Raw genomic sequence first — 14,003 nt, forward strand, 5'->3', positions numbered from 1 at the left:
TATTGGGATCGCATCAAGACAAAAAACTTTTGTACAACAAAGGAAACAGTTAAGGCCTGACTTTGGCTCAGGTCATGATCCTAGAGTCCTAGGATCAAGCCTCACATTGGGCTCCCTGCTCAATGGGGAGTCTACTTCTCTCTCTGCCTCTCCCCTCACTCATGCTCTCTCTCTCTCTAGTAAATAAAAACAAAATAAAATTGTTTTGGAAAAGGAATAAAAAAGAAAAAGTAAAGCTTTAATAATAAATGAGTTTGGTATGAATATGGTTTTTTCCCTACATTTCACAAAGTAAGTTTATATTACCTTGACAATGAAAACAAAACAAATAGCAAACTCTATTTCCAAAGCTCTACAATATTTTATACAACTTATACCGTATAATAAAACTTAAAAATTTTTTTTCATATTAAGATATAGCTATGTTACTGTTAGGTTTTTGCCAGCCTACTCCTCTATGGAAATACTTAATTTAACATATTGCTTTGAACTGAAAACAATTTTCTTCATATTGGCTTTCACCTCCTTGAGAAAATTATCTTATATGAAGTTAAAATTCCATCTATGAAAATATATCCATGGGTTTTTCAACTCACATAATCAAATTTTAAAAATGGGTATAGGCCACAATATTAAAATACTTAAAAATTTTAATGTATATATAGTAAACTGCAACTGTTTCTTAAAAAGCTAATTTTTTTCAGATGTTATTTATAAGTTCAGATGACATTTTCTTCATTTTCTAAAACAGCAACTCTGAGCATGTATACTTTTCATAGTATAAATTTATAATGTAGATTATTTAAATGGAGAACAGAATAAACCTGATTAAAACAATGACTATCCCCATTGATAAATCAAAAAGACTTTACTTTCCATTTCATTCTAAAGCATCTAAAATACCAATCAGGTTCATTATATGCTGGAAATTTATGATTTCCAATGTGTCACTATAAAGACATTAAAACTAGGTAACCAATCTGAAGAAATAATTATTTAACCCCCACAGCCCCCAGGACCGCATCAAAATACAGTGTTCCACGCAGATAGCAGGGTGATTTGTATATTCTAACATACATTATGTGGCCTCTATTTCACAGTATTGAGCTAAAACCTTTAAAAATGCTAGCCTTACTCTATTACACTGTTGGTAGGAATGTAAATTGGTACGACTATTTTGGTGAGCAATGGCAGCAACTACTAAAACTTTAAATGCACATATCCTTTGATCCTGCCTACTTCTAAGAGTTTATCCAACAAATATACTTGTACAAGCTCCTATAGCATGATGCTTACTTAGCATTGTTTGAGATAAGAAATAAGAGATGCAGCCTAAAAGTCCATTAACAGAGGACAGGTTCATTATCTTATCATACATGGATACAAGAGAATATCATGCAGCTGTTTAAATGCATGCAAAAGAACTGCATATACCTATAAAGAAAAGTATCTAAGACATAATGTTAAGTAAACAAAACAAAACAGAATTGCAATATTCTTCACATCCATATACACTTGAACATGCATGGAACATTTCTACAGAATACAAAAAAAAAACAGTTAAGTAACCTTGGCAGGGGGTTCAGATTGAGGATTTCGGGGAGTGGGAGCTTTTACATTTTACCTGATATTCTTGTGTGCTATTTAATACTTTCTTAAATCATGAAACCATATTACTTTTGCAACTAGAAAACAATAAAAGTAATTAACAGAAAACATGCTAATCTTAATTATATAACTTTCAGGTTTGAAAAACCAATATGTGCTAAGTCATCTTTGATAAAGAGGAATCTGAACAGAAGAACATGGTCAACTGTAACTGGTAAGCAATGAGTAAGCTTTGTATGACTATACTGTTCAAAACACATTCCTAAGGAAAGGAATGTTTTTTGCCTTTTAGATGGCACAACTGTGTAACTGAATATCCAATAGCTGACAAAGACCCTATCATCTCCAGGAAGACCTTCCAAACACGAGAAATGAGTAAGATTCATTTCTTTTTTCAAGAGTCCCAGAGCATTTTATTGGCATCTTTACCTAGGAGACATCCGACAGTATCTCTTATGTATGTAAAACCCACTCTCCTACTATAGGGTAGAGATGGTCTCTTTGTTATCACACACCTACTAGGCCCTGAATAAATTATGAAGTAACTGAATCGAGTGGAAAGCTTATACCTTTTCTCATGATATTGCTATAATACATCTAAATATTTTTCATGTTTTTTAAAAAATGTATTTATTTGCCAGAGTGAAAGAGAGGGCATGCACAAGCATGGGGAGCAATAGGCAGAGGGAGAAGAGGGTTCCCTGAGCAAGAAGCCCAATGCAGGGCTCAATCCCAGGACCCTGAGATCATGACCTGAGCTGAAGACAGACACTAAACAGACTGAGTTACCCAGGCGCCCCCTACAATTTTTCCACTTTTATTTTTTTTAAAGATTTAATTGATTTATCATTTGAGAGAGAGAATGAGAGAGACAGAGCATAAAAGGGGGGGAGGGTCAGAGGGAGAAGCAGACTTCCCACACAGCAGGGAGCCTGATGTGGGACTCGATCCTGGAACTCCAGGATCATGACCTGAGCTGAAGGCAGTTGCTTAACCAACTGAGCCACCCAGGTGCCCCAATTTTTTCATCTTTTAAAACGAGTTTTACACAACTATATGATGCAACTAATCCTCAATAAAGCAGGAAAGACCATTCATAGATGGAAAAGACAGTCTAATGGTGTTGGGAAAACTGGATGGCAACATGCACAGAATGAAATCGGACTACTTTCTTACACCAGACACAAAAAGAAATTCAAGATGGACGAAAGACCTAAAGGTGAGACAGGAAGCCATCAAAATCCTAGAGAAGAACACAGGCAGAAACCTCTTTGACCTCGGCCATAGCAACTTCTTCCTAGACACATCACCATAGGCAAGGAAACAAAAGCAAAAACGAACTATTGGGACCTCATCAAGATAAAAGCTTCTGCACAGCAAAGGAAACAATCAACAAAACTAAAAGGCAGCCTATGGATGGGAGAAGATATTTGCAGATGACATATCTGATAAAGGTTAGCAACCAAAATCTACAAAGAATTTATCAAACTCAACATCCAAAAAACAAAATAACCAAGTTAAGAAATGGGCAGAAGACATAATAGACACTTTCCCAAAAAAGACATCCAGATGGCTAAAGACATATGAAAGGATGCTCAATAATAATACCCATTATCGGGGAAAGACAAATCAAAACCAGGATGAGATACCACCTCACCCCTGTCAGAATGGCTAAAATTAACAACACAAGAAACAAAAGATGTACTGTTGGTGGGAAAGCAAAATGGTGTGGCCACTGGTGCAGCCCCACTGGAGAACAGTATGGAGGTTTTTCCAAATGTTAAAAATAAAACTACTCGGGGCGCCTGGATGGCTCAGTAGGTTAAAGCCTCTGCCTTCAGCTCAAGTCATGATCTCAGGGCCCTGGAATCCGGTCCCACATCGGGCTCTCTGATCAGCAGGGAGCCTGCTTCCTCCTCTCTCTCTGCCTATTTGTGATCTCTGTCTGTCAAATGGATAAATAAAATCTTAAAATAAATAAATAAATAAAATAAAACTACTCTATGATCCAGTAATTGCTTTAGAAGGTATTTACGTAACAGATACAAAAATACAGATTCGAAGGGGTACATGCATCCTGATGCTTATAGCAGCATTATCAGCAATAGCCAAACTATGGAGAACCAAAAGGTCCACTGACCGATAAATGCATAAAGATGATGCGATATATATATATAATGGAACATTACTCAGCCATCAAAAAGGATGAAATCTTGCCATTTGCAATGATGTGGATGGAGCTAAAATGTATGTTAAGTGAAATAAGTGAGAGAAAGACAAATACCATATGATTTCACTCATACGTGGAATTTAAGAAATAAATAAACGAACACAGAAGGAAAAAGAAAAAAAGAGGAAAATAAACCCTAAGAGATTCTTTTTTTTTTTTTTTAAAGATTTTATTTATTTATTTGACAGAAAGAGATCACAAGTAGGCAGAGAGCTAGGCAGAGATAGAAGGGGAAGCAGGCTCCCCGCTGAGCAGAGAGCCCGATGTGGGGCTCGATCCCAGGACACTGAGATCATGACCCGAGCCGAAGGCAGCGGCTTAATCCACTGAGCCACCCAGGTGCCCCAAACCATAAGAGATTCTTAAAGATAGATAGGAAACAGGGTTAATGGAGGGAGGTGGGTGAGGGTATTCAGGAGCACATTTGTTGTCACAAGCACTAAGTATCATTTATAAGTGATAATCACTGAATTCTACTCCAGAAACCTATATTGCAGCATTGTATGCTTATTAACTACAATTTAAATAAAATTATGAAAATAAATAAAGAAGTAAAACAAATTTGAAAGTTACCTGGCGTGATCCACTTTATGTGCATTTTTATTCACTTTAGTGGGAGAATCAATTTTTACTCCAAGGCTTCTTAGTTGTTTAAGAGTTGCATTAAGAACACAATCTTTGTCTACCAGACCTGAATCACGTTTTTTTTTCTTTGTATGGTAAAGATTTTGTGTTCTGGTGCACTCATGGCTGATAATTACTGCTTTGGTCGATGGCTGCTCAGTCTCTTTGGAGGAGTTATTCAGTCTGTGGTTCACTTGACTCTGATGAAAAGAAAAAAGATGTATTTGAAAAACCACTATTAGCAATCTTAGGAAACAAAACTGTAAGTAGCAGCATAAGTAAGGCCAGGGAAAAGCAAAATAATGACTAGCCAAATTCTACAAAGAATCAAGTACATTTGGAAATTTTTTATATTTTGGGTTTTTTATAAAGGAAGCCCATCTCAATGAATGATTTTATCAGACCCTAGAGGAAGTTTAGAATGCTCAGAACTTGTTCATTTTAAAGCTAACAGCTTTAGAGGCATTTGAATAATATTTCAAGTGTTTTCAAGGGTTTATAGGAACTATAAACAAAAGTTTTAAATCACGCTTTCATTTGAAAAATGGTAATGTTTCAGAGTTATATATTAGATCTTCAGATTCCTTTCAGAATTTGGTTTCTCTCTTTTCTCCCTCAGAATGTGAATGACCTATGATACTACCTCTGCCTTCCTGATATTAGAGCGCATTTCATTCCCTGAGCACACAGCTGCTAGCGCCAGTAAAAGACCCAGCAGGCAAACAGCAAGTATGTGTTCACTGATGAATACTTAGAGCCCTACGAAGTATGGAGAAATCGAATGTTCCTTAGTCTACACTTCGGATGGAAGTGACAGCCAGGGTCATTTAAGCTTCAAGTCTTAGTTTACATTCTAATTTTTCCAAGATGACTAGATGACCATTTCCTCCAACCAGAATTATCCTTTTTATTCCACGTTGCCTTGTTTACAGCACTTCTCAGCCTGTCCTATAATTGTTTGCTACTGGTATCCATGTGTTATTTCCCCTTGCTTCTCAAGAGCAGAGACTATCATACTTATCTTTATATTATTCACTTTTTTAAAAAATAAGATTTTACTTGAGAAAGAGAAAGAAAAGGGGGTGTTGGGAGGGAGGCAAAGGGAGTGAATCCTCAAGCGACTCCTAACTGAGTGCAGAGCCTACTGCAGGGCTCAATCTCATGACCCATGAGATCATGAATGGAGCTGAAACCAAGTTGAACTTAACGGACTGAGCCCCCCAGACACTCCTTTTTACTTAGTTCACTTACTTTACTTTTTACTTAGTTCACTTTCTTAGACTAAGTATTCAATAAGAATCTCTTTACCTGTATGCAATATTACCATAGATATTCTCCTACTTTCCAACTTTCAAACTTCCTGCAAATTTTTCCTTATTTTTTCTAGTACTAACTTTACTCTGTTTTTGTTGTTGTTGTTGTTTTGTTTTATGATTTCCCCCGGCTATCTAACCCCCGATGACTGGGATGCTTATACAAATTTACTGAATTTAGGTTATCATAATCACGAAGAGCTAAAAGAAATAATTATGTGTCATTAATTTAGAGAAAATCTTTTTATATCAAGGTCCCAATCAGTTTAAAGAAAGGAGAGGCTTAACTAGTCTACCCAAAAGTAATCATCTCAGAAAAGATGAAATGTATTACTGTTTCTTACCAATAAATCCTGGTATATTTTCTGATTATCTGTAGGTTGATGAGGCAAGGGTTGCATTACTTGCTCAATTTTTGGTTCCCCTGATGTTACAGAGTGGTTACTGGCACCCTCTGTTGGTCCACTCTGTAAGCACATGCTTACATTTTCTGCCAGCATGGAATTCGGAAAGAACACAGGCACATCAGGTTCTTTTCTCACACCTGGAGAAGAGCTGCTTGGAAGGATATAAATAATGTGTTAGTTATCAAGATACTTTCAAGATACATTTATTCGAAGTGTAGTAACTTTGAAATAAAGGGATAAGATTCAACAGCATTTTGGTTTGTATTTTCAGCTCTCATCTTGATAGGCTGCACATAAAACAGATCATAACACCTTTTCAAGTCATGTTATTTATAGTCAGACAACTTTTTTTTTGAGACCTGGCAAACAACCCGTTGATTTCTCCTGAACTTGATGCAAGTATAAAAATTTTTAAATATATTTTTTGTTTACTTTAAGTTTTAAAATATAGTTAAGATCCCTGGCAAGGGGTGCTGGATTGGCTCAGTTGGTTAAGCTTTTGCATTTAGCTCAGGTCATGATCCCAGCATCCTGGGATTGAGCCTGACATCAGGCTCCCTGCTAAGGAGCCTGTCTCTCCCTTTCCCTTCTTCCTGTTGCTCCCCTTGCTTGTATTCTCGTGCTTGTTCTCTGCCAAGTGGATAAATAAAATCTTAAAAAAAAAAAAAAAAAAGCTTCCTGGCAAATAAGAGTTCATAAGCTGCCATTTATAATCATATTATATATTTGGTAATATTTCTTTCCTTCTTTATGCTTTTATTTATTTTTCAAATTTAATACAATAAGCATTTATTACTTTTAAACTTAGCATATAAATACATATTTCTAAATTTACTATGAAAAGCAATATTAAAAGACATTTCTTATAAGAACAATAATGTGGCTATTGTAGAGAAAGGTAATAATAAATATTAGCTAGCAGAAAGCTTATTATAGGCTAGGCATTGTTTTAAGTGCATACTCTTACAAAATCCTTACCAAAAAGACCTGTAAGATACTACATATTGTGCCTATTTGACAGATGAGGTCATGAGGCACGGAGAGGTTAGCTAACCGCTCAAAGTTATACTAAACATGAAAAAAATAGTTTGTTTTTTTAAAAGATTTTATTTATTTATTTGAGAAAGAAAGAGATAGCAAGAACAGGGTTAGGAGGGAGCGAGAGAAAGAAGCAGACTTCCCACTGAGCAGGGAGCCCAATATGGCGCTCGATCCCAGGACCCTGAGATCATGACCTGAGCTGAAAGCAAACGCTTACCCGACTGAGCCACCCAGGAACCCCTCGTACATAGTTTAATACCTAGAGAAAACCACTATTAACATTTTAGAATATTTTCATCTATACCCTTTTTTTTAATAGGTAGTTATTTTCTCTGAAAAGCTATACCATACCAAAGGTAGTTTTGGAGGCTGCTTTTTAAAACCAATATTCTATCATAAGTATCTTTTCATTTCACTAAATATTCTTTTTTTTTTTTTTAAAGATTTTATTTATTTATTTGACAGAGAGAAATCACAAGCAGGCAGAGAGGCAGGCAGAGAGAGAGGAGGAAGCAGGCTCCCTGCTGAGCAGAGAGCCCGATGCGGGCCTCGATCCCAGGACCCTGAGATCATGACCTGAGCCGAAGGCAGCGGCCTAACCCACTGAGCCACCCAGGCGCCCTCACTAAATATTCTTAAAACAAGTTTTAACTATTACATAGTATTTCATTTTACAAGTATAATTTTTCTAACCGTACATCTCTTTTTTAAAACTCAGTTTATTTCCAATTTTTCCATATTGCTTAGTATTTTTTTTAGAGAGGAGGCCAGGGGCAGGGAGAGGATCTTATGCAGGCTCCACGCCCAGTGTGGAACCTGATGTGGCACTCTATCTCACAACCCTGAGATCAAGATCTGAGCTGAAATCAGGAGTTGGACGCTTAGACAACTTGGACCACCCACGTGTCCCCCATACTGCTTAATTTTAACTTCATATGAAGTATCCAGTATTCATTGGTATAAGATCAGTAAATATTAGCTGAAATAAGTATTTGTAAAATACCAGTTAAGATATAATTATAAGGGAAAAAAAATCAATAACTCTGACCACATAAAGTAAAAAATTTTTATGTGGCAAAAAACATCAAAGTCAAAAGACAACTGACAAACTAGAACATACACTACAAACACCTAACATCTCTAATATAGAAGAACACTTAAAAATTGGAGGGCAAAGGACCTAAAACTGGTAGAAAAATGGTGAGAGACATAAACTGACAATTCATAAAAATAGGGAAATAACTCGCAACATGAAGAAATAATCCAACTTATGCATGATTTTTAAAATGAAAATTAAAACACTACCAATACCATTTATCACCTACTAAACTGGTAAAAAAAATTTTAAATATGGCCTCATATTTTGTTGGCACAGCTGTGGGAAAACAGGTAATTTCATTCACTGCTGCAGAGACCAAAAACTGCAATCTTCTGTAGGGAAACTTGGTAATAATTAACAAAATTACATATACACTTAACTTTGGATGTAAAAATCCCACTTCTAAAACAATTCAAGGGCGCCTGGGTGGCTCAGTTGGTTGAGCGACTGCCTTCAGCTCAGGTCATGATCCTGAAGTACCGGGATCGAGTCCCACATCGGGCTCCCAGCTCTATGGGGAGTCTGCTTCTCCCTCTGACCTTCTCCCATCTCATGCTCTCTCTCACTCTTTCTCTCTCTCTCAAATAAATAAATAAAATCTTAAAAAAAAAAAAATTCAAAAATACACATGCCACCAGGTAATCACTATAGCAATGCTTGTAGTTCACAAATACTAAAAAGAAAGCCCATTTTTTAATTTTTAAGATTTTATTTTAAAAATTAAAAAATAAAATTTTTAAGATTTTATTTATCAAGAGACACAGAGAGAACATGCACAAGCAAACGGGAGAGGAAAAGGGGGAAGGAGAAACTCAATCTCAGGATCCTGGGATCATGACCTGAGCTGAAGGCAGATGCTTAACCGACTGAGCCACCCAGGTGTCCCCTGGGAACAGTCTAAATACTCATAAGTAGGAGAGCATTTGCTAAACTATGGCACATCCACATAGTGGAATACTATATAGCTATATAAGGAAAGATCTCTAGCACTGATCTGGAGTATTTCCAGTACATATTGTTAAGGGAAAAGAGAAATGTTCAAAAAAATACCTATAGCATGCTACCTTTCTACACTTCATATAAGAAAGAAATGTAAGAAAATAGAGACATGTTTACTCATCTGTGTTAAAGAAATACAAGAAAGGCAATCCAGTAACTAAAGACACTGGTTATCTAAAGGAGATGGGTGGGAAAAGGGATAGGAAAAGAGGGGATTTGGGAACAGGGTGGTAGGAATGAGAATGGAGTAACTCTTGAGTATATACCTTTTCTATCTAATTAGGTCTATTAAAGCCACAGTCATGTTTCAGATACCTCAAGAACAAATAAAGTCAACCAGAATTTGAAGCAACCCTCAAGTGGAATACAAATAGTAACAAATCAACCTAATGGTATTACAAACAAATAATATAATCACACAAGGCAACATGAAAGAAAATAACCTACCTAAATAACCATGGAAAAAGGTATTTTCATTGGATTCTGTAAGGCTAAAGATAAAAAGAACTGTAAACAAACACACATACTCTAGGTAAATCCATTTTAGAATTCTAAGCAATTCTGAAATTACTCGATGTGTACACTAGAACAAATAATTAACTATAGTGTACATGAAAGCCAGGTTTCTCCCTGTTGGGGAAAGAAGGTATAAATAAGAAAAAGGGAGGTGTTGGATTGGAACCAGAGGATTGGTATGAGGTCAAGGATTTTGAAATATAGACAGAAAAGTATAGACATAAATAAGGGTGTGTGCCTGCGTATCCTAAGAGGACCTAGGAGCACAGATACGAAGTAGCAATGCTACACCTACAGCTCAGATCTTGGTTTCCAAATACATTCTCTGATACCATTGCTCCGGGTTTCTGCAGTTGATTCCAGGATTGGAAAATACAAGATGAGCCTGGAACATCTTGTGGTGCCAAAAACCAAGAACGTGCTTGAAAAAGGATGAGGGCTTTTCTAAAAGAAACAGAAGCCAATCTAAAAGAGCTCCCAAAGACAAAAAATTGAAACAATTTAAGCAAATAAAATAAATAATAGTTTGAACTATAATTCATAGAATAAAAGAAATGTCTGGGAGTCTACACAGACATAAATAAATGAATACATAAGCAGAGAAGGAAAACAGCTTTCCCTTACAGAAAAAATATGACTTACAAATGTGGAAGGAATAAGGAAAATACAAAATCATCAGTAGTCAAACTATGGTAATAACCGTGACAGGTATATCTATAGACGGATGCTTAAGTCAAAGGGAGAAAGTTCAAAAAGAATATTTATAGAGTCTCAAGTATCTGCCTCAAGGTATTTATTCAGCTACAAAGGGAAAATTTTTAACTTTATAGTGACAAAAACAAGCAGATGTCACGTTAACTGAGTGTTCAAAGTTAATAATGTGACATCATGTAACCCACTGATAGGGCAGGGCAGTAACACCTCTTTGTGGTAATCTTGCCAAAACGTAAAACTTCAATTTAATCATGAGAAAGTAGCAGACAAACCAAAATTAAGGGATATTCTACAAAATAACTGACTCATCAAAAGTGTAAAAGTCATGAAAGACAAGAAAATAATGAGGCTCTGTCATGGATTTGGACTAATAAGACAAAACTAATAAACCAACGTGAAATCCTATATTGGTTTCTGGAACAAAAGAGTACATTATTGGAGAAACTGGTACAACCAGAATTTGCAGTTTAGTATACTAATGTAACAATGTTCATTTCCTGGGTTAGATCATTTTACTATGGTTATATAAGGTGTTAACATTAGGGAAACCTGGGTGAGCTCTACTATTTTCCTAACTTCTCTGTAAACCTAAAATTTCAAAATAAAAATGCTTAAAGCAAGATGTAATTCTACATTTACTTTCTTTTTCTCAAATAAAATGTGATTAAGAAGTTTGAGATTGGAGTGCCTAGATAGCTCAGTTGGTTAAGCATCTGCCTTCAGCTCAGGCTGTGATCCCAGGATCCTGGGACTGAGCCCCACATCAGATTCCGGGCTCGGGGGGTGGGGGGAAGCCTTCTTCTCCCTCTGCCCCATCTGTGCTCTCTCTAATAAATACGTAAAATCTTTAAAAAAAAAAAAAAAAAAAAAAGGTCTGAGATCCTGAAGAAAGAAAAACAACAAAAATATAACGCACAAATATTTTAACAAACAATAAATTTATAAATAGATAGAGATTATTATAATCACCATTTAATATCTCAGACATAAAGACATACTGTTCTTAAAATCAGAAAGGAGCTCTCCAAGACACCCAGTTCATCCCTTCCTTAAAATGAAACTGCACTTAAACCAGTAAGGACCCCAGTAAATTTATCCTAAACTCGAAAGAACTTCAGTGAAATTATATTGTATAATTTCCTCTAGTATCCAAATGTATAATTTCCTCTAGTATCCAAATTTGGTATACTTAATTAAATACCAAGAATTAAATCTTATATATATATATATATATATATATATATATATATATATGTATGTATTTAGTATAGTTGACCTACAATGTTAATCAGTTTCAGGTATAACCAAGATTAAAACTTCTTTTTTAAGATTTTATTTATTTATTTGACAGGGAGACAGAGCACAAGCAGGGGGAAAAGCAGAGTAAGAGGGAGAAGCAGGCTCCCCACCGAAAGTGAGCCCGATGCAAGACCTGATCCCAGGACCCTGAGATCATGACCTGAGCTGAAGCAGACCTGTTACTGAACCACCCAGGCATCCCAAGTATTTTCTCTTATATCACATATATTCTCATTTATAATACAGTTATCTGCGTGCTCATCATGTTTTGGCCAAATTTTGTAATCTCTTTGGGCCTTAATTTCCTCAGCCACGAAAAGGGAAAAATGATATCCACTTCCCTGGGTTGAAAAAAATGTGATAGAATTAAAGGAGATACAAAATGCCTAGCATAGTACCAGACACACGTAGTGGGTTAATCATAATTACTGTCAGTTCTGGGTGAATCATAATTATTGTTAGTTCTCTTCATCTCTTGTTGCTTTCCCTTTGTTCCCCATCTCTTTCCCCTTGTTCTCCAAACATCAAACTGAACCTTTATCTTCAACCATGTTAACTAATTTCACTTTAATGAAAACACCAAAACTCTCAAATGGAGAAGAAGAAATCTGGGTTTTAATAGAGATTTTATGGCTTTTTGGGAAATTACTTGTACTGAGCAGGATTTTTATCAACGAAACATTTGCAAAGCACTTTGTTTTTAAGGAGTGCGGGTCAGTTACTGAGTTTGCCTTACTCCATCATCTTTAGCTAAAACGTGAAAGTAATTATGTACTAAGTGCTTTACATATATTAACTTATTTAACCCTTACAATAATCCTGAGATAGGTGCTTTTATTGTCTCCATTTATACATGAGAAAACCAAGTCATCCATAAATTATGAAACCTGCCTATGGTCACAGTGCTGTGATTCAAATCCAGGCAATCTGGCACCAGAACTCATCATTTTAATCATAACCCTTCAGCTATACTACATTTTCAAGAATTTTAAAATATCTGTTTTGGTGCTTAACCTAGTAAGCAAAACAAAAGAAAAATAAAAGAACCAAAACATTAAAGATTTTAACCTCAAAACATTCAAGGTTAAAACAAAATCTCATTTTATTTATATCTTTTTAAAAGATTTTTAAAAATTTTTTTATTTTTTAAATATTTTATTTATTTATTTGACAGAGAGATCACAAGTAGGCAGAGCAGCAGGCAGAGAATGAGGGGGAAGCAGGCTCCCTGCTGAGCAGAGAGCCTGATGCAGGGCTCGATCTCAGGATCCTGAGATCATGACCTGAGCTGAAGGCAGAGGCTTAACCTACTGAGCCACCCAGGTACCCTAAAGATCTTATTCTTAAGTAATCTCTACATCCAATGTGGGGCTTGAACTTACAACTTACAAAAGATCAAGAGTCACATGCTATACTAAATGAGCCGGCCAGGCACCCTAAAATAAAATTTTAAAAGATGATTCTAATATTACAAGTATTAGTAGGTAGGTCCAAAGTATGACTTCCAAAGAAAAATAGGATTTTTTTCAAATTCAAGTCTCTATAAATACCACATACCACTGCTCTTCACTGGGAAAAAGCTTTCAGTTACCAATTATGCTTTGAGGCAAATGAATTTATTCCTCACAGACTGCTTTAACATCAGAAAGAAGATTCAGGAAGACTATCCAAGGGAGACAGGGAACCCAGGTGGCTAGGTGCCATGTATAAACACTCAGCAGTGGGAGGCACAGCATGAGTCAGATCACATTGTCAGATGCGCGGGTGCCTAGCTTGCCGGACATTGGGGAGTGTATGTGCTATGGTGAGTGCTGTGAAATGTGTAACCTAATAATTCACAGACCTGTACCCCTGGGCAAATAATACATTATATATTAATTTTTAAAAATCACATATTTGGGAAGAATCCTATAGAAGCACTAAAAACACTGTAGACAACAATGAAGACGGTATTTAGTCCAAATCAGTACATTATGCTGAAGATCAGATTTACAACTAGTTATGTGTTGGGATCAATAGAGCTAGGTGTCCCGAAAAAGCAATCAACTACATTCTACCAATTAACTCAGGTTTCTCAATTAAAAACCACAATGGACTGGAGATGTCTAAGTTCTCACTTAGAAACTATTTCAGGGGAAACCCCCATAATTCTA

General features: G+C 35.9%; 1 protein-coding gene across 2 annotated transcripts in view; it reads right to left on the reverse strand.

The window, feature by feature from the left end:
• Window positions 1-14,003, reverse strand: part of STIL (STIL centriolar assembly protein) — a 74,463-nt gene that overhangs the window by 13,051 nt on the left and 47,409 nt on the right. For both annotated transcript variants that reach the window (XM_059136882.1, XM_059136881.1), the window contains exons 15-16: window positions 6,120-6,330; window positions 4,412-4,662 (exon numbers count right to left, since the gene is read on the reverse strand). In XM_059136882.1, coding sequence (XP_058992865.1) covers window positions 4,412-4,662; window positions 6,120-6,330 — 462 coding nt within the window. The remainder of the gene's footprint in view (window positions 1-4,411; window positions 4,663-6,119; window positions 6,331-14,003) is intronic.

Source organism: Mustela lutreola, chromosome 10 (genome assembly GCF_030435805.1).
Source record: "Mustela lutreola isolate mMusLut2 chromosome 10, mMusLut2.pri, whole genome shotgun sequence".
Lineage (NCBI taxonomy): Eukaryota > Metazoa > Chordata > Mammalia > Carnivora > Mustelidae > Mustela > Mustela lutreola.